The sequence below is a fragment of the Peromyscus leucopus genome, chromosome 2 (assembly GCF_004664715.2).
Source record: "Peromyscus leucopus breed LL Stock chromosome 2, UCI_PerLeu_2.1, whole genome shotgun sequence".
In the NCBI taxonomy this organism is placed as follows: domain Eukaryota; kingdom Metazoa; phylum Chordata; class Mammalia; order Rodentia; family Cricetidae; genus Peromyscus; species Peromyscus leucopus.
The window spans coordinates 116,628,185-116,649,520 of NC_051064.1; the positions used below are offsets into that span (position 1 = coordinate 116,628,185).

At 39.1% G+C, this 21,336-nt stretch overlaps 1 protein-coding gene across 2 annotated transcripts in view; it reads left to right on the forward strand.

The window, feature by feature from the left end:
• Stil (STIL centriolar assembly protein) overlaps positions 1–21,336 on the forward strand; it is a 44,472-nt gene that overhangs the window by 16,013 nt on the left and 7,123 nt on the right. Inside the window, exons 9-14 of one of the 2 annotated variants that reach the window (XM_037202831.1) lie at positions 2,416–2,566; positions 4,214–4,323; positions 6,690–6,804; positions 8,733–9,674; positions 14,670–14,835; positions 17,283–17,511. In XM_037202831.1, the coding sequence (XP_037058726.1) occupies positions 2,416–2,566; positions 4,214–4,323; positions 6,690–6,804; positions 8,733–9,674; positions 14,670–14,835; positions 17,283–17,511 (1,713 nt within the window). Of the gene's footprint in view, positions 1–2,415; positions 2,567–4,213; positions 4,324–6,689; positions 6,805–8,732; positions 9,675–14,669; positions 14,836–17,282; positions 17,512–21,336 lie in introns of those variants that run through there. The other variant, XM_037202830.1, reaches the window with a different exon arrangement.

Sequence of the window (21,336 nt, forward strand, 5' to 3'; positions counted from 1 at the left end):
AAGTGTGTTTTGCCTGCATGTATGTCTGTGTACTATTTGCATAATTGGTGCCCGGAGAGGCCAGAAGATAGCACTGTAGCCCCAGAACTGTGTGGCTGGAAGTTTTCCTGTGTCCCGCCCAGTCCTGCAGCAGCTCAGACCCAAGTAAATACGTAGAGGCTTATATCAATTATGAATTGTATGGCCATGGCCTATGGCTCAATTTTCTTGCTAGCTAGCTCTTATAACTAAACTCAGCCCATTTCTGTTCATCTTTATGTCACCACATGTTCTGTGGCTTCACCTGTATGTCATTACATGCTGCTCCCTGACAGCAGGATGGCGTCTCCTCCTCCTCACCTTCTCCTCTCCTTTCTCCTTTATTATCTCCCTTGGATTTTCCTGCCCGGCTCCATCCTGCCCTGCCATAGGCCAAAAGGCTTTATTTATTAACCAATCAGAGCAACACACATTCACAGCATACAGAAAGACATCCCATAGCAGAACTGGAGTTACAGGTGCTTATAAACTACCAAGTGGGTGCTGGGAATCAATCCCAGGTCCTCTAGGAGAGCAGCAGGTGCCCTTAATGGCTGAGCCATCTTTCTAGCCCCAACCCCAAGACATTTTAAGTCAAATTTATCATTTTTCTTTCTTGCTTAGGCTTTTCCCACTCTGGGAGTATTACTAAAATAAAAGAATCCCTGTATTTTTTTTAGATGCTTTTATAGTTATACTCTTTATATTTTATTCACCTTTCCAAGTGAACAAGCCAGACATTAATGAGGCCTACCTTACCTATAATCCTAGCACTGGGAGGCTAAGGCAGGAAGACCAGTTTGTTGAGGCCAGCCTGGGCTACAGAGCAAGTTCCAAGCCAGCCTACATTATGTGAGTTCTTGTCACAGATAGACAAACAAAAAGAGAGGAAGGGTGCTAAGTGTTTTTTTTTCTTTTTAAAATTTGTATTATTACTAATTTTATGTGTATGGGTGTTTCATCTACATGTATGTCTATGCATCACATGCATTCCCGCTGTTCATGGAGGCTAGAAGAGGACATGCTGTCCCATGGAACTGGAGTTACAGATGGTTGTGAGGCACCATGTGGGTGCTGGGAATTGAACCTGGTCTTCTGGAAGAGGAGGGAGGGCTGTTTAACTACTGAGCCATCCCTTTAGTCGCAGGGTGCTGAATATTCATTGTTGTTCATTTCTGTGGTTTAGTACAGTTAAGTTTTATTATCAATTACTCGGGGTTTTTTTTTTTTGTTGTTGTTTCTTTGTTTTTTCCCCCTCCAGGTTTTCAAGACAGGGTTTCTCTGTGTAGTCCTGGCTAACTTGGACTAACTCTGTAGACCAGGCTGGCCTCAAGATCTACCTGCCTCTGCCTCTCTAGTGCTAGGATTAAAGATGTGCACCACCATGACCTGGCTATCACTCACCTTGTTTTAAGTTTCTATAGACAGTAAATGTTCAGTGAAAGCTCGGGTGGGTGTTGAACTCCGGGACTCAAATGATCCTTTTTCACTCTTCCACTTAGCTACAGGTGTATACCACTGTGTGCATATTCTCAGTGTGTGTGTGTGTGTGTGTGTGTGTGTGTGTGTCTGTATATGTATATATATTCATTTTTGAAATGGAAGCTTTCATTTTCCATGTTATATATTCCTGTTTTGATGCTTTATAAGGAGTGTTTCTATATTTATTATAGAATGTATTTCTTAATTGAAAGTTAAGAACTTTGGGGGCTGGAGAGAGGGCTCAGGGTTAAGAGCACTGAGTGCACTTGCAGAGAACCTGGGTTTGATTCCCAGGACTCACATACTGGCTCTGTGCCTCCAAGGGCACCAGACATGCACATTGTGCAGATACATACATGCACACAAACCTTATTCACATAAAACAAAAATAAATCTTTGGGGACTGGAGAGATGACTTAGCAGTTAAGAGCACTGGCTGTTCTTCCAGAGGACCCCGGTTCAGTTCCCAGAACCCACATGGCAGCTCACAACTGTCTGTCTCACAACTCCAGTTCTAGAGGATCTGACACCTTCATACCAATGCATATAAAATTAAATAAATTATTTTAAAAGTAGAAATAAACAATTTAAAAAAAAACAAAGTAAACATGCATACTTTAAACAGTCTGTTGACTAGATTGAGAAACTTACCTGGAAGATCTTTCCATATAATTTTTGTTGTTGTTGTTGTTGTTGTTGTTGTTTTCAAGGCAGGGTTTCTCTGTGTAGCTTTGTCCTGGAACTTGGCCTGTTAACCAGGCTGACCTTGAACTCACAGAGATCTGCTGGGATTAAAGGTGTGCTGCACCACCACCACCACCACCACCACCACCACCACCACCACACCACCACCCTCCCAGTGCAATATAATCTTACTTGCACTAAATTTTAATTCAATGCCATTTTTTTGTTCAGGGTTTTTTCAGAATCTGGAAATTTCATCGTAGTTCTTTATTCATTGACGCATAAGGAACCTGAATTTTATGAGTGTCTTCCATGTGACAGTAAGACGCCTGGCCTTCAGTTTCAGTTACTAACTAACAAGGAGACTTTACATCTTTTCAATGTAAGTGCTTAGACTTGCCTATGTGTGTTATTTTGCTCATCACTCTGACCAGAGTCTGAGATGAACAGGGAATGAGAGATTTCTTAGGGCTGGCAGTTTCAGAGTTTGGCCACGGTAGGTTGTCCTCATGTGCTAGAGCAGACCATCCTGGAGGTAGGACTGTGGTAAAAGAGAGCTCCTCTTCTAACCTGGAAACAGGGCAGCAGGATACAGACATCCCACTGTGTCTTTTTTACACCCTTGCTTCAATCAGGGCTCAGCCCGTGGATGGTACCACCCACATTCTGGGTGTGTCTTCATCAGTTAGCCCTCTCCCAAAACACTAATAAGTAGACATGCCTCGACCATGTAGGTGAATGTCAGTCTAGTCAGGTTAATAGTGAAGACTAACCATCATTTCCTGTTTTTCTAGTCATTTTGTCAGTAGCTTATACGTTGTATTATTCTGTAGTGTTGAGGATTAATTTTTGTTAATGTTTTCCTTGTTACCACTTATTTTTAAAATATGTGGAGATTTTCATGGGAGCTGGAGACATGACTTAGTGGTTAAGAGCACGGGCTGCTTTTCCAGAGGACCTGCGTTCAGTTTCCAGCATCCCCATGGTGACTCAGAACCATTTGTATCTCCAGTCCTAGGAGATCCGACGAAGTACATAAAAATGCATCTAGAAGCCAAGCCTAGTAGCACAGGCTTTTGATCCCAGTACTCAGTAGACAGAGGCAGGTGGTTATCTGTGAGTTCAGAAGCTAGCCTGGTCTACATAGTGAGTTCCAGAAGAGCCAGGCCTGCATTTTAAGACCTGTGTCTGAAAATAAATGATGCATCTAGGTGGTCATTACAGAGAAAGCAGGTCTTTGAAACTGTCATATATAAACTAAATTTTAAGGATAAGCCAGGTGTGGTGACACATTCCTTTAATCCTAGCAGTTGGAGGCAGAGGCAGAAGGATCTCTATGAGTTATAGGCCAGCCTGGTCTACATAGTGAGTTCTAGGGTAGCCAGGACTATGTGGAGGGTCCCTATCTAAAAAAAAAAAAAAAAACTAACAAACTAACTAAATAAGCAAACAAACAAACAAATAAATAAATAAATGAAATAAAAAGTAAAGGATACCCTCTCTTTTTTGTCCAGGTTGGCTTCAAACTCCTTGGTTCAAATAATCCTCCTATCTCAGCTTCCTTGAGTACCTAGGACTACATGTGTCTGCCATTGTTTCTGGTTTAAACACTACTTTTTTCATTAATTACTATTTATCTAGGTCTCAAGATAAGTAATAAAAATATATATTCATTATTTTATTATAAGAAGACTGAATAGCTCCACATAACTGTGAGGTTTCACTCAGCTCAACTTGTTTTCTTTAAATTCATCTATGGATTGTATCATTTCATGAGTATGGTTTTTTTTTTAAATGTTTTTACATAATTGTTATGTTCACTGAATCCCTGGTTACTGAGTGAGTTTCTTAATACAGGGTCAGGTTTTCATTTTCATGAACAAAGCATGGAGCTAGGCATGCATGCTACAGAAGCAGGTTACAGAAGTCGGAACTGCTTCTTCTGACATGATCCAGAGCCACTGTTCAGATAAATAGAATTCTTTGGTATTGGAAGTCAGATCTCAAACTATGGCCTACTTCATTTCAGAACGTTGAACCTTCCGACAAAAATCTAATCCATTTCGAACTGAGTGCCGAAAGTCAAGATGCAGAAGCGGAGTTTTTCAGCAAGATTTCCAAGAATCTTTCCGTTAAGAGGTAAAAGATAATCTTTATTACCGTGTATATCTTCTTTACTCCTTATTAGTTTTTATTGAGTGATTAAAATATTATTTACTCACTGGGTACAGTCACTTGCTGTTGACCTGAGTTGGATCCCTGGATCCCAAGTGTAGATGGAAGGAGAGAAGTGACCCCAGAGTTGGTCTCTGACCTCTACATGTGGAGGCATGCATCCCTCCCACCCCAAAACAAAGAAGCACAGCTTTTTTTAAAGACCTCCAGTTATTTTGGTAAACTTATTTGACAAACTCAGTTCAAAGCTGCCTTTGAATGCTGGGGTTGTTTGTTTGTTGAAATCTTAAGTTTGCCCATTGACTCTTTAGTTAGATTATTTTTATTTTTAAATCATCCTAGCGCTGTCTTGTCTGTTTTTCGGGTTTTTTATTCACTTATTTAGAAGGAATACAAAAATAATGAGATTTGCTATGATATTTTCACAAACACATAGTGTGCTATGCTCATATTTACACTTCACTTTCTTCCTCCCTTCCCTCTTCCCCTTAAATAGTTCTCACTTGGTTTCAGGCACACACATATCAAAGAACACATATAACATTAATCATTTTGAATCTGGTTTATTTCAGTTAAATTATCCTCTGTTCTATCCATTTTCCTGAAAATGTCATTACTCCACTCTTTATGGCTGAGTAAACTCATTTTCTTTATTCATTCTTCTGTTGATGGACATTTAGGTTGCTTCATATCTTGACTGTTGTTAATAGTGCTACAATAAGTTTTGGTTTTGATGATGATGATGATGATGATTATGCAGTGCCAGAGATCAAACCCTGGGCCTCTTAGATGCTAGGCAAGTGGTCTACTATTGAGCTACATCCCTAAGCCTTTTTTTTTTTTTTAGCTTTTTTTTAATTTAAAAGATTTATTTATCGTATGTGTATGAGTGTTTTGTGTGCATGTATTTATGTGCACCATGTGCATGCAGTGCCTTCAGAGGTCAGAGGACGTCAGATTTATGCAAACAGATCTCTGAGTTTGAGGCTAGCCTGGTCTACAGAGTGAGTTCCAGGACAGCCAGAACCACACAGTAAAACCCTGTCTCAACCAGAGAGGGAGGAGGGAGGAGGGAGGGAGGGAGGGAGGGAGGGAGGGAGGGAAGGAGAGAGAGAGAGAGAGAGAGAGAGAGAGAGAGAGAGAAGAGAGAAGAAAGGAAAGAAGTGTAGTAATAGCCAGTATTCCACAGAGTAACTCAAGTGTGCAAAGCTATGTACTGTTTTTTCCTCCATAATTGAACTGTCTACCTTAAGCCCCTGCTCATTCTTTTATTCTATTCAGATTATAGTTAATTCACCATCTTTTTATCTCCTTTCCTCTGAGATTTTATGTAGAGGAGATTGATGGTGTATCATTACTGGTAATAAAAGGCAGCATAATTCTCATCTGTTTGTGCTGCTGTTTGCTGAGATGTGTCCATTTGTATCTAATCTTTGACAAGTTGATATAAGTTTTTTTAAGTTTTTTTAATTGTCACTATATTTTTTTATTATTATTAAGAAATTTTCTATTCATTTTTACATACCAACCACAGATATATTTTTTAAGGTTTATTTTTAGTATACAGGTATTTAGTATTTAGTGTCGAGTATTGTTGGAATGTGTCTTAGTTACATCTGTTATTGCTATAACAGATAAAATAGCCGACAGAACATCCTAAGGAGGAAAAGGCTAGCTTGGCTCACTGTTTCAGAGTGATTGCAGTTCTTGGTGGGAAGGCATGGTGACAGAAGCTGTTCCACCCAGCGGTGATGGGACTTGAGTGATGGTAGCCTCTTCACATGTGGGGGCCAGGATGCATACAGCAGGATGGAATCAGGAGCAAATGTAACATTTAAAGATCCACTCTAACTGACCTACTTCTAACAGCCAGGCCCTACCTCCTGAAGGTTCCATGACCTTCAAAAGACTGCTACAAGCTGGGGTCAGGTTTTGAGTTTTCAAAACCTGAGCCTATGGAGCACATTTCAGATTCCAACCATTGCAGAGTGCGTATCTGTCACACTATAACATGTTTCCCGTAAGTGCTAAGCTTTCTTTCTACATTGGTCAGTGTGGTCAACCAGAAGGTGTTCAGTGACTATTGATGGACTGTAGCATTTCATAAAGTAGGGTTAAACTTTGAGTGATTGAGTAAATGGGGCAGTTACTTAACTAAACCTGAATAGACCACCTTTCCTGGTAAACTAAACTGACCTAAGAAAATCATCTGTAGCTGTCAGGTACTAAATTATATGTTTCAGTATTTACTAAATGACATCAGCACATTTCAAATAGGAAAAAACACTGGTTTACTGAAGGTTTTTCTTGTCTCTTCTTCTACTCTTTAGATCTCCCCAAAAAGTATCTCCTGGGAAAACACCAATAAATAAGCATGACGCTGACTTTGAAGATGAAGATTTTTCTCCAAGACCTATGCCCAGTCCTCACCCAGTGAGTGAGAAGGTAGTGCTCTAAAAATGAACTCACCTTCAGCTAGAAATCTTATATAGTAAAGCACTTAATTACCACCTCATGCTTAGATAAGTCATTCTAGTTATTATAAGATTATATCTCTATGTAGGAATATATGTATATATCTCACAGGTTCATATAATGAAGTAACAGTATATGCGTAGTTCACACATAGGTAGGAATGTATACAGAAGTATAAGGAAACTGAGGTTTCAGTTGCTTAGCTGTTCACGATCACACAACTAGTAAACAGTACAACTGGGACTCCAGTCTTGGGGCTTTGGCTTCAGAATTTGGTGGTTCCAGCACTCACATGGACTCAGTGTTCTATCACCTGTGCCTGACATTTAGTTTTGGTACTGTACTCAGAAAACATCCTGCTTGCATTAGAGGTTAGTTGCCAATGACTTTGCTTGTCATGCTTTTTTTAAAATTGCTACCAACTAGTGAACAATTATAGAAATGTTTACCTTAATTGGACTTAATTGAAAGGAAAACCAATGAAAGACTTTTAAAAATTAATATGGTTGGCAACTTTCCCTTGAAGAGTCTGCACCGACACTGTTGGGTATTTTAAATTTCCTGAGCATTTCTTTCTCTCTCTCTCTCTCTCTTTTTCTAAGATTTATTTATTTAATGTACACTGGTATTTTGCCTGTATATGTCAGATCCCCTGAAACTATACTATACAATACTATACAGTGTAGTATAGTACAATGGATTTTATGTTCACTCCCATCTCTTTTATTTAATATAAGTAAAAGAAATAGCTGGGTGACATTAGTGGAAAAATATCCTGAAGTGTTTATTGGAGTGGATTTTTTGTTTTTTTTGGTTTGGTTTTTCAAGATAGGGTTTCTCTGTGTAGCCTTGGCTATCCTGGAATTCACTCTGTAGTCTAGGCTGGCTTCTAACTCCCAAGTGCTGGGATTACAGGCATATGCCACTACCACCCGGCAAAGTGTTATTTCTTAGAGGAACATTAACATAGGCATTTGCAATTGTTGAAGCATTCTACCTGGTAAATTTTTTTGGCAGTGAGGGTAAGAAACTATAGTATAATACACTTTCCCATTTTTTTGTTCTGTAATCTAGACAATGTTAATCAATGTCATAATAAAAGGATTTCCATTTTAAATAAATCTGGGAGCCTGGGGTGGAGTTGTGTGTGTGTGTGTGTGTGTGTGTGTGTGTGTGTGTGTGTGTGTGTGTGTGTGTAGCACACACCTTTAATTCCAGTGGGAGGCAAAGGCAGGCGGATCTCTGAGTTAGAGGCCTGGTCTACACAGTGAGTTCGAGGACAGCCAAGGCTATGTAGAGAAACCTAGTGTCTTAATCAGGGTTTTTATTGCTAGATACCATGACTATGGCAACTCTTAAAAGGAAAACATTTAATTGGGGCGGCTCACTTACAGTTTCAGAGGTTCAGTCCATTATCATCATGGTAGGGAGCATGGCGGCATTCAGGCTGACTTTGTGCTGGCTGTGTCTTGGCTTTCAGGGAACAGGAAGTAGACTGTGACACTGGGTGGTATCCTGAGCATAGGAGACCTCAGATCCAACCTCCACAGTGACACACTTTCTCCAACAAGGCCATACCCACTCCAACAAAGTCACACCTCCTAATAGTGCCACTCCCTATGAGATTTTGGGGGCCAAATACCCTCAAACTACAACACCTTGTCTCAAAAAACTAAATAAGTTGGGGAGATATTTACCTATATTTGAGGGCAACAACCTCATTTACTGTGCTCACAGTTGTATTTCTGCTGCCTGCTGTGTACCCAGAAAATATTTGTTGATAGTCTAAATAATGGACAAATCTTAATATGTAACTGGACATTACTTGGGAAATACTTCTCTAAGGAAAATGGAGCAAGTAAGTTTCCTAAGAATTTCCTCTTTGCTTCCATTTATAGATTTCTCAGATCCAGCCGTCTGTCCCCGAACTTTCGCTTGTGTTAGACAGCAGCAACTTCACAGACTCAAGTCATCAGTGTGACGCGTTGGAAATGATGACTGTGGAGAATCCTTTGTTGAGGAAGCCGCTGCAGCCTGAGCTTTGTGATGAGAAACACAGCTCAGAGGCTGACGCTGGGGAGCCGTCCCTGAAGGGAATACCTCATCAGTTAAGCCAGGACACCGCTCTGAGACAGTGCAGAGGGAAGCAGTCACCCACCTGTAAGAAAGAAAGACCCCGTTTCAGGAACACTAATGCTAAACCGTTTCTTAATGCACCTTCTCCTGCTGTATCTGAGAAACTTCAAGCAGTTTCTGCTGGGAGCATGCAAAAGGAAGACTGTCCTATGAGACCTTCCACGATGAATTCTAGGCAGCCCTCACTTGCTCCACAAGCCCACCCACACAATTTTGTTTTTTCACCTCATAATTCAGCAAGACCAATGGAGCTTCAAGTACCTACTCCTTCGCTACCGTCTTACTATCCCACAAACATCTGCAACTGTTGTCAACATCATGGCCATATTCAGTATAATACAATAAATTCTTGGCAGGGAAATACAGTAGGGTCCATTCAAGACCTCCGAAATGAAGCCCTTCCAAAACATGCATTTTTTCATTCAAGTGGATGTCCATCTCTGTGTCATAATGCCATCTACTCTTCGAGTAGCCCTGTGGCCATGAAACCTCAGGGGGGTATGGGTGGCTATTCTCCCCACAGCAATGCAGAGCCGTCCGCTGTATCAGGACCTTCACCTATGGACTCATGTGTACCACAGACTTGTGCCATGTGCATGCAGACACCCAGCAAGGTACCAGACAATGGCATGATGGGACTATCTCCTGATGCATATCGCTTTGTCACAGAGCAGGACAGGCAGCTGAGACTACTTCAGGCACAGGTTTGTGTGAAACTTTCTTGATACTCTTAAGTTCTTATTATATTTCCTTAATATCTGGCAACTCTACAGTGATTATGCTTTATAGCACTATAGAATACTAGAACCAAAGAGGCCTTAGAAGCTGAATTCTAGTCCCTCTTGTTTTACAGATAAAGTGAGGATTAGAGAGACTAATTTAACCCTGCTCCATTTTGCTGGTTAGTAGGGCTAGGACAAGAGAGCAAGCCTTCTCTCTGTGGCTCCTAACCTATAACATAATTGCATTTTCTTTCCATTGTCTATAAACCTTTTTATACAGCTGAATACAAAGGCTGGCATGTCTCTAATTTGTCAGTCTTTATGTATACTCACCTTAGCCAGTGAGTCTTTATTGCTACTGTATTTGAGACCAGTTACTACATAAGAGATCAGTTAAGAACCTCTGTATCTGCTTGTTTTTATTTGTGTTGGTTTTTGAGACATGGTCTCCTGGGGCCTAGACTGGAATTACAGATGTGCATCACCATATCTAGCTGTCTCTGTGTCTGTGTAAGACTTGTTCCACTCATTTTGTTCTGCAGTGTTGCCTTTCTTCAGGACTTTTATTGCAGGGTTCTTAATCTTTTAATATAGCCTCATTCAAAGTTTAGTCTGGGTTTGCCTTTCCCCCTCATTTCATCAACATCCTTTTCCACATACAGATACCAAACCCGTTGTTCTCTTTGCAACCAATGCTGGTGAAAATAACTTGGAATGTGGGCTTCGTGTTTTTTCTTGGCCCTATAACTATACAAATATGTGACTACTCTGTGTAATGTGTTATTTAGAAAAATCTTTGTTTTAAAGTTTTTTTTGAGGCCATCCCAGGCTCTATAATACCCTATATTTTTAAAAAAGGAGGGTGGATGGAGAGATAGATGGCTCAATGGTTAAAGTAAAAGTAAATAACATTTAAAAATCTTTAATAAAATTGCATTTTACAAAAAAAAAAGACAAAGATTTTCATATTCTGCTTTAAATTCTTTGGGTAGGAACACCTGAGAAAATGCTACTTCATTTCATTTTTAAATGACTTTGTAAGTGTATGTGTGTATACCTACACGAGTTGATGTGCCCCATACGCATGCCTGTGCCAGAGGCGGCAGAGGGCACTGTGTCCCCTGGAACTAGAGTTAGAGGTGGTTGTGTGCCACCTGGTGCAGGTGCTGGGAGCCATCTCTCCAGCCCCAGCCTTTCTGTGTTTTAAGTACAGTTACGTTCTTTGAGATTTACATAAATTTGGATTTTAATAAATCATTAAATACTTAAACCAAAAATGTTAATATAGTTAAGTAATTAACTATTTACATTGAAAAGAATTATCATTTATTTTCTATCTTGTTTGAAAAAAGGCTAATCAACCTAAAGAGATTTGTTAAGCTATTTAAAAATATTAGCCACTTACAATGTGTATTTATAGACTGTGAGTTCTCATCTAAATTAGCATTACATAAAATATGACATAGAAATTTTTTTCTGTAAACACTATATTTTCCTCATATTTTTTTTCCTTTTTTAAGGAACTCTAGGCACGGGCGCCCATGTGTGTGCATGCATCTGGGGTCCTAGGGTCAGCCTTACATGTTGTTCCTCAGGAGCTGTTCACCTTGTATCATTATTATTAATTATTACTATTATTCTTATTATTGACCAAGAATAACAAGAAATATTTTGTAGATGATAGCAATTTCAGCGTAATACATATTTGAATGGATTTAATATACAAATATCTACATATGCATTGAAAGAATAGGAAACATAGAAGAAACGTGCAACTACTGATAGTAGTTCTAGAAAGAGGATTTGATATATCTCAGGAAGATAATGAAATGGCAGATAAGTATATTTTGATGTTATTGATGCGTAATTCACATATAACACAATTTACCTGTTTAAAGTGTATACAACCCAGTAGTTCTTTGTGTGTTTAAAAATGTTTTGGAGACAGTCTGTCAGTGGGACCTGGGACTTAGTCTGGTCAGTGAGCCTGAGGGATCGACCTGTCCCCACCTCCCCGGTGTCCCCCCCTCCCTGATGCTCCCACTACAGGCACACATCACACCTGGCTCTTAGGTGCTCGAGATCAAGCTCAGGTGTTTGCACAGCCAGGATTTTACCAGCTAAGCTGCTTCCCCAGCCCCAGATAATTTTCAGACACTCCCACTAGAACTTTATTGTAGTGGGTCAATTTCTTTTTCTCTTTCCTTCTTTCTTTCTTTCTTTCTTCTTTTTTTTTTTTTTTTTCCTTCCTTCTTTTTTTTTTTTTTTTTTTTTTTTTTTTTTTTTTTCTTTTCTTCCTTCTTCCTTCCTTCTTTCTTTTCTTTCTTTCTTTCTTTCTTTCTTTCTTTCTTTCTTTCTTTCTTTCTTTCTTTCTTTCTTTCTTTCTTTCTTTTTTTTTTTTTTTTGTTGTTGTTGTTTTCGAGACAGGGTTTCTCTGTGTAGTCTTGGTGCCTGTCCTGGAAATCACTCTGTAGCCCAGGCTGGCCTCGAACTCACAGAGATCTTCCTGCCTCTGTCTCCCAAGTGCTGGGATTGAAGGCGTGCACCACCACCTTTGGGTCATTTTCTAAGAGTATATACACATGAGCTTTCTAATTAATTGTTTTGTTCTGTTCTGTCAATACTTTGAACTTTCTTCTATTGCAATCAGTGGACATCCCTGTACTTGTAGGGTGTTGTTTTCAGTGCATTTAATTTTATGTATTTTTTTTTTTTTACATTTTTGCATCTTTCAGTTGTATACTTTAACAGTTGAACTGTCTTTCCAGCCCACTGACTTGCATCTTTTATTCACATTTTCAGCTGCATATATGTTAATATCAATGTGCCATAGATCTCTAGAAGTAAACGTAAAAGTTTTTATTACATTGTGTGTGTGTGTGTGTGTGTGTGTGTGTGTGTGTGTGTGTGTTCGTGTGTGTGTGTGTTCGTGTTCATGCTGACCATGGTACACATGTGGAAGTCAAGAGTTTAAAGGAGCCAGTTCTTTCACCATGTGGGTCCCAGAGACCAAACTCAGGTCCTGGGGCTTGGCAGCAAGTCCTTAACCTACAGAGCCATCTTACTGACCCTCCAGAAGTAAATTGTGAAGTCAAAGGAAATGTTTATCTAAAAAGTTCAGAGATACCCAGCCTTGGGTAGCTAGGGCTGTAGCTCAGAGGTGGAGCACTTTCCCAGTTTACAAAAGGATACCCAAAGTTGCTCCTCCTCTATTCACAGTAGTTTTTGGCATGATACTTAATGGAGTGGGCACATGAATTGAACAGACAGATTCCTTAGATTATAATTCAGTTTCCAGCCAATATAGGTTATGTAGCCATGGAAAAGCAACCTTATTGAAATTATATTAGTTCACTGAAATTAAATAGACTAGTTAATCATAATAGTACTGTTGCATGAATCCTAAAATTATTACCACATAATACCATTTTTTAGGAAAAAAAAAACAAAAATAATCAACAACACAACAAATAAAGGGGGATGCCCCTCACTCCAGTATATATTCAAGAAAAATTAAAACCCTGTACATACACTGCTGTGGTGGGACAGCTAGGAGATGCAAAGAGAGGAATCAAGCTGGAGCCAGCCTGAGCAATAGAGTGAGACTTAGGTCGCTGGGACTACTTAGCAAGACCCCATCTTAAAACAGCAGGACAAAAATGTCCATAGCATCATCATTCACAATAGGCCAAATTATAAACAGCCTGGTTGTCCATCAGCTTGATAAATGGATTAACTCAGTGAGCATATCCACACAGTGGAATATTCAACAGTCAAAAGCATTGACTGCAGTTAATCTTAAAAGCTTTATGTAAAGAGAAAGAAGCCAGACACAAGGCTTAGTTAGTTCTGTCTACATGAAATGTCCAAACTCAGCATAATAGAGAGCTAAGTGTGTTAGTGGGTACAAAGGGCAGGAGAGAGGCGTGGTAAGGAATGGGAATGAATGAAACTGAGGTTTTTATAATTTGAAAAATGATCTTAAATTAATAGTGATCATTGTTTCACATTTTGTGAATAAACTATAAACTTCAGAATTGGTGAATTCTAAGATATATAAATTACATCTCTGAAAAGGAGAGGGAAGGCTCTTAGTGTTGAGACCTCAATGTTGCTACTTGTCATACAATCTCACCAGGTAACTGTAATGTTTCAAGTTTCTAACCTGTAAAATGAATTTTATTAGTATACTCTTCATGGAATTATCACACATAAAATCTGTGGCATAGGGCTGGAGAGATGGCTCAGTGGTTAAGAGCACTGACTGCTCTTCTAAAGGACCCAGGTTCAGTTCCCAGTATCCACATGGTGGCGCACAGCCATGTTAACTGCTTGTAACTCAAGCCTCAGGGAATCCAATGCTCTCTTCTGGCCTCCATGGACAACAGGCATGTAGATGTTCAGACATACATGCAGACAAAGCACTCATACACCTAAAATAAATAACTTGTGGTACAAGTGTCTTACAGACAAGAAAGAACCAGACAGTGTTAGCTGTTGTTTGTTATTATTTTATTTCAATGTGGCCAATAATGAGCAATTTTGACTAACCTTTATAAAAAGAATCTTGTGTAAAATGCTCAATATTTGGTAAATGAAGCTCAGGGTGTGCCTCCATCTCCATTGGTATTTAATTGATAAGTGAACTAGGAATAAAATGTGTTGATTTGAAGTATTTGAATAAAAAGTATGATTTGAAGCCATTCAGACTTTTCTGCATAAGTGTCAATTTATGGATCCTAATCTAACCACCTGTATACTTCATTTTTAAATTTATACTTAGTGAAAGTGGGTCTTAGTAACTAAGGGTAATGGCTGTCTGCACTAAGTCTCATGGTATGATTTAATTATATTATGAGAAAACACAAGTTAAAAGTCATCTCTAATAACTAGAGTATTTGTAATTTGTTGCTAAACTCTGCTACCAATCTTGGTGATTGCCTTTGTCTGTTTAATGCATGTTTTTAATTAATACAGATTCAGCGCTTATTGGAAGCACAGTCTCTAAATCCTGGCTCCCCTAAGACAAGCACTGTGGAAGATACTGGGAAAGCAGCAAGACAGGTGGAGCTGGTTTCCATGGAAGCACAGCCTTCGCCCGGCTTGCACATGAGAAAAAGTGTAAGCATTGCAGTGAGCACAGGTAACTTGATTTCAACTGTAAGAAATTAGTTTTTAATGCTTCTCACGTTTGCCTTTTAAAAGAAAGGAATGGAGGAGGGGACGAGGAGATGGTTTAGTACAGTGCCTGCCACACAACTGAAGGATCCAGGTTCAGCTCTGCAGCACCCATTTAAAAAGCCAGGTGCAGTAATGAGCATCTATATGTGACTCTAGTCCTGGGAAGACTGAGACAGTCTGGCTAGTGCGTCTTGCCCAGCCAGTGAGCTGTGGGTTCAGTTCTCAAAATATAGGGTGGACAGTGGTAGAGAAAGACACCTGACAGTGACCTCTGCTATCCATATGTGTATGTACATGTGTGTTCACACCAGCATACACACATGTACACACTCATACAGAACACACACCAAAGTGAGGGGAAGTATAGTGGTTTTCTGTCTTATAAAATTCTGTATTTACTATATTGTAGTTGTGTTTGGTTGATTGGTTGGTTGGTTTGGTTTTTGTTTTGGTTTCTTTCAAGACAGGATTTCTTTGTGTATCCCTAGCTATCCTGGAATACTCAGTAGACCACTTTGGCCTCGAACTCACAGAGAGCTGCCTGCTTCTGCCTCTCGAGTGCTGGGATTAAAGGCGTGCACCACCACTGCCAAGTTCCAAAGCAAATTATTAATAGTCATTTGAACTAAGAAACTTTTAGAAGCATATTTATTTTATATATACTTAACTTTCTCTAAAGATATAGAGTAGGCAGGACCTATTACAACTTTTTGAATTGAATGCAAAGTTAAACCTGGATGTTATTGATTTATTATCATAAAATCACTCAAAATAGAAAATTTTTTCATGTGGTGCATGTCTGTAGTCCCAGTGCTCTGGAGTGTCTTGAGTTTGCGGCCAGGTTGAGCTCTATATCTTGTCTCAAAAACAAATAAAAAGGTGGGTGGTGGTGGTGCACGTTTTAATTCCAGCACTCGAGAGGCAGAAGCAGGTGGATCTCTATAAGTTCAAGGCCAGCCTGGTCTACAGAACGAGATCCAGGACAGGCACCAAAACTGCACAGAGAAACCCTGTCTTGAAAAACACCAAAATAAATAAATAAATAAATAAATAAATAAATAAAAAAATAAAAGGAGAGGAAGAAAAAACCATTTCGCCTTATATTCTTTGCTTCTTCAAACCATTGCGTTAACCGTGTTGCCCAGGGTAGAAAATATACATGGGTTGTGGGACAAGAGATTATTTGAGGTAGTGTACAGATGAGTGTCTTGTTTTTGTAAATCTGTTTTTCTTCTAGTTTTATATGTATGAGTTCTTTACCTGCATATATGCATGTATGTCCACTAGCTGTATGTTTGATGCTAGCAGAGGTCAGAAGAGGTCATTAGATCCTGTAGAACTGGAGTTAAGGATGCTTGTGAATAACCATATGAGTGTTGGCAGCCAATCCCAGGTCTTCTGCAAGAACAATTGCTCTTAACCAGTGAGACTTCTTTCCAGCCCAATTAATTTTTCTTATGTGTAATGGAAAAGGTCTGACTAGCATATCAAACCAGTGACTTCACAGAAGTGGTGAAGCTAGGTAAAAATAAAGTGAGTTTATGTAACAGAAAGTATAAATAAATAGGATGTAGATTGGCTCTGAAAGCATGTACAAATGGCTCTTGACATTAGAGAAGCATTGGATTTTTGTTTGGTTTTTCTTAAGTGTGTATGTGTTTTATATGCATGTGTGCACATGTGTGTTCAGGTGTGTTGAACCTTGTAGGTATGAATAGATGCCAGAAGTTGACATCAGTCTGCCTTCTCATTTGCATCTCTGCTTTATTTTTTGAGACAGAGTCTTTCTTAAACCTGGAACTTACTGTTTCAGCTAGGCTGCTGGCCAGCGGGTGGCATTTAAATGGGTGCTAGGGATCCAAATTCAGGTCCTTGTGCAAGCAGTTCACACACTGAGCTGTCTCCTTATCCCCGGAGCACTTGAATCTTTAAACACCCGCCTGACAGTATGTGTGCCTTGTGGACAGTTTCCTAGAACACTCTACTTAAGGATCAAAACCAGAGAACCTATGAATTTACAGATCTTTGATTTTTTTTTTTTTCATGTATATTTTTTCTCTTGGGGTATTTCCAATTTATTTTGAGACAGACTCCCACTAATGTAACCCAGATTGGCCTTGAACTCAATACATATCCTCAGCTTCTTGAGTGCTGAATTGCAGGCATGCCACTGTACCTTAATTGGAGGAGCAGAGACTGCTCTTGAGCAAGCAGGACACAGGATGTCCCCTTTCCTTGCCACTGGTTTTCTCTTTCTGCCTTTCATCTATTTCTCTTTGTGGCATTTTCTTAAGGTCATTTGAAACAGTGTAATTTTGTTAAAACCATGTAGATGGTCTTTACAAGCTTTTACATTTGTCCTTTCTCTAGTTGACTTTGTTCTGGTATCTGAACTCATTTAACCTCTAGGTGCTAGCTTGTTTTGGAATGCAGTGGGTGATGACCAAGAGCCTGACCCACAGTTAAAGCAAGATGACACCAAGATTTCCAGTGAAGACATGAATTTTTCTGTTGATATTAATAACGAAGTGACAAGTCCTCCAGGTAGTGCATCTTCATTAAAAGCGGTTGACATTCCCAGTTTTGAAGAAAGCAACCTTGCTGTGGAAGAATTTAATCATCCACTTCCTGAATCCAAGTAAGAGCCTTCCATTCATTGTTTCACCTACATTTTTTTTTTAATATTCTTTCTTTGCTGTGCTAAGAATTGAATATATTTTATATTTGGGGGCTGTGTTTTGTTTTGTTTTGTGGGGGGGTTGTTTGTTGTTTGTTTGAGGCTGGACTCTATGTAGTTCTGGCAGTCCTGGACCTCACTTTATATAGACTGGCCTTGAACTCACAAAGATCTACCTTTCTCTGCCTCTTGGAATTAAAGGTGCATGCCCTTTGCTCAGCTTAGAATGTGATTTTTACATTTATATACATAGTACAGAATAATTAAATCTGGCAATCAAAATTATGACCTCATATACTTTTTGTGGTGAAACATTTAAAATCTGCTCTGTGATTCTGAAGTATAGCATGCACTATTATTTATTACAGTCACCAATGTGCACATTTTCTTCCTCTTTGAGACATTGATATATTTACTGCATTTTCATTGATGTCTTTACAAAGTAAGTGTCAGTATAATGGAGAATTCTCAACTTTCTTCAGCTGTCCTCTAAGTCAACTGTTGGATGTGTTAATCTGAATGAATCCCAACATCTAAAAAAAGCTTCAGCATTCTCTGTGCTCATACCTCACCTTCGAGATTCTGATAGTACAGAGTTCCAAGGGACCATGCAATTATATTTGAAAGAGACAACTACTTACATTTAAAATGCCATTTTATATGTTTGCTTCAAAATAGTAAATGAACTGACTAAATATAGAAACAAAACAAAATTGACAAAATGGTAAGTTTTGAAACATTGTATATGGTGTTTTGTTAAACACTTTACACTTATGTTTGAAGTTTTTCCATTATGAAATTTTCTATTAATGATTCCAAAGTAATTTAGATCCTCAGTAAATCTGGCTGGCAAAATTTAGCAAATGTTCTTTAAAATAGCACGAGACAAGCAGTAGATTTTTTTTTTTTTCAGATTAAAAGCCTTGTGATACTAACTGATATTTTAAATTATTTGATTATATAATAGTTAAAACAATAAATATGTACCTCTAAAAAACAAAGAGAAACACGTCTTTTATTTTATAATACTGTTTTGATCACAGATTCAATTAAATGTTCATGTGAGTACCAGTTAATTTAAAAACCTTTTGTGTACATGTGTACATCTCCCCAGCAAAACTGAGTTCCTGGAGCAGGGTGGTGATCATACTTATTTCTCTATCTTTGACACAGTATCTCCCTACATTAGCTCATTCATTCATTAATTTAGACAGTCCAGCTGTCCTAGAACTTGATATGTAGCACAAGCTGGCTTTGAATTCTTGATCTTCTTGCCTCAGCCTCCTGAGGGCTGGGATTATAGGTATGCACTACCATGTCCAGCTCATGTTAGCGTCTAAATAAATGTTTACTGACAGAAAGAGCCCCAAGTCTTTATACATTTTATTTAGAATAATGTCAGAACCTCAAAAAAGAACCATGATTTACCTTTTATCTTCCCTGAATTAATTCTCTTGTTTAATTAATTAATTTTTATGAGTGTGAATATTTTACCTGCATGTATATCTGTGCACCATGTACTTGCAGAGGTTAGAAGAGGGCATTGAGTGCCCTGGAATTTAAATTACAGATGATTGTGAGCTGTTATATGGATGCTAGGAACCAAACCCAGGTCCCCTGGAAGAGCAGCCAGTGCTCTTAACCATTGAGCCATCTCTCCAGCCTTTTCCTTGACTTAATTCTGTAAACTAAAGAATACTTTCTAGAATTAAGGTTCTCAAATCTGTGAAAATCTCCAATCCTTTGGTAGTTTTTAACTTCAGAAAAGGACCTAATTTAACTGATAGAATGAAGCTAATTGCTTTTTCCAAACAATTAATCGGCTTTATTGATTGTAACACCTAACAAGATGTAGATCTAGTCCCCCCCCCCCTTTTTAAGCATATTTAGAATCAATGCTATCTCTAGGCCAGATGTGGACTTAGAATATGAAGGCAGGACAGTCATGAGTATGAGGCCGGCGCAAACGCTATAGAAAGACCCTGTCCTAAAAAAAAAAAAGTCATTTCCTGATCTGTGCACGGTGGGTTGGTACTTCTCTGCCCCCTGGCTGACTGCTGACTCATGCTGTGACTTCACTGCTGAGTATTCATCGGTGGCACATAGCTCCCCATGCTCTGGTCCCCCTTGGACATTTCCCCCATCAGTCTTTGGGTGTTGGAGCAGTCTCTGAAGATAAGTTTAAGTTTATTGGCTGTGCAGCTTAATTGGTTATTGATTACTCTTTTCCAATGGATAGTGATGGTATAAGGCTTCTGTAGAGACATTCTTTAAAGCAGATTTTAAGAAGCCATGCTTTGGATGTATTGACATACTGGAGTCATCCTTTACATATATGTTTTAATCTTACTTTTTTGAGGTTTAAAATCTTTCATGTCATCTTTTCCAGCTTTTGTTCTTATTTACTAGTTTAGACACCCAGATAAATTCTTGAGCACACAGTGTAGCCCAGTGTTAAGAGCACACTCTCTGGCTCAAGCTTCCAATATGAGTCATGACAGTATGACCATGGACTGCTCTCACAATCTCTAGTTGACTGTTTTCTCACCTGTAAGATGGGAATAATAAAGGCACCTATTCTGAGATGATTATGAGAATTAAATGTGGATATATATAAATGGTCAGAACAGTGTCTGCAGCTCTGTAGCCAGCGTTTAGCGGCGGTGAATACTGAGAAGCTGTTAAGGAGAAGTTGTGTGGCTCACCACTTCAGAGGTTCCAGTCCTCGAAGCTGGCTCCATTGCTGTGGGCCATTCTGACACCTATCGAGGGCCCAGCTGCTCACCTCATGGCAAGTGGAAGGCAGCAGGACACAGAGAACCTGAGCTCATGAGTGGACTCTATCCTGATTTTCTTCACCCTGACCCCCAGCTGACTGGATAGTACTGTCCACATTCAGGGCAGCTCTTCTCTCAGTTGCTGTTCCTCTCTGAAAATGCCCTCACAGACACATGGAAATGTGCTTTAGGAATCTTCTAGTGGTCCTTCAGGCCAATTGGCAGGCAAGACTATTAATCATTACAGCATTTAATCATGTTGGCCATTTAGCTAAAAATGGAATAAGACAAGTTTGATAATTGGCATGGCCTCTCCCTCAGAATAAAAACAGTGTGGCCCCGGATGCTCTAGAAAGTACAGCATAAGCCAGGCCATCCCTCATCTTGTGGCAGGTGTGAGCCAACATGCCTGGCTTTTGGATGACATGATTTTGGGGTTTTGGTGTTTGGTTTGGTTTTTTGAGACAGGTTTTCTCTGTGTAGCCCTGGCTGTCCTGGAACTCAATTTATAGACCAGACTGGCCTCAAACTCAGAGATCCACTGGGATTAAAGGTGTACACCACCATGCCCAGCCTTATCTTCAACATTTTTAAGAGTTGAGTGTTTTGACTTTTAATGGTCAATGCTGAGAATACCGCTGCATATAAACACATAATACAAAATGACAAAGTATATTTAGGGTCATTTCAAAATCAAATCTTCTAACACAATACAATCCAAAAATAAACTAATTTAATACTTACACATTGAAGAAGGATAATAAGAAAATATTAAAAGTCTTTTTTTAAACCATTATGTTTCTATAAGAACAGAAAACTTTGTGTATACAAAGAAGCACTGTAGTTCATAACATACAGTAATCTTGAATCTGAGTCACAGCATTTTCAACAGCTTCCCTTGAAGTTTCAAGGTGTGATGAGTGTACACAATGCAGTGTGTGTGTGTGTGTGTGTGTTCTGTGTGTTCAGAACAAAGGCTTCAGTGAAGTCAGTTGATGCAATGTGGACA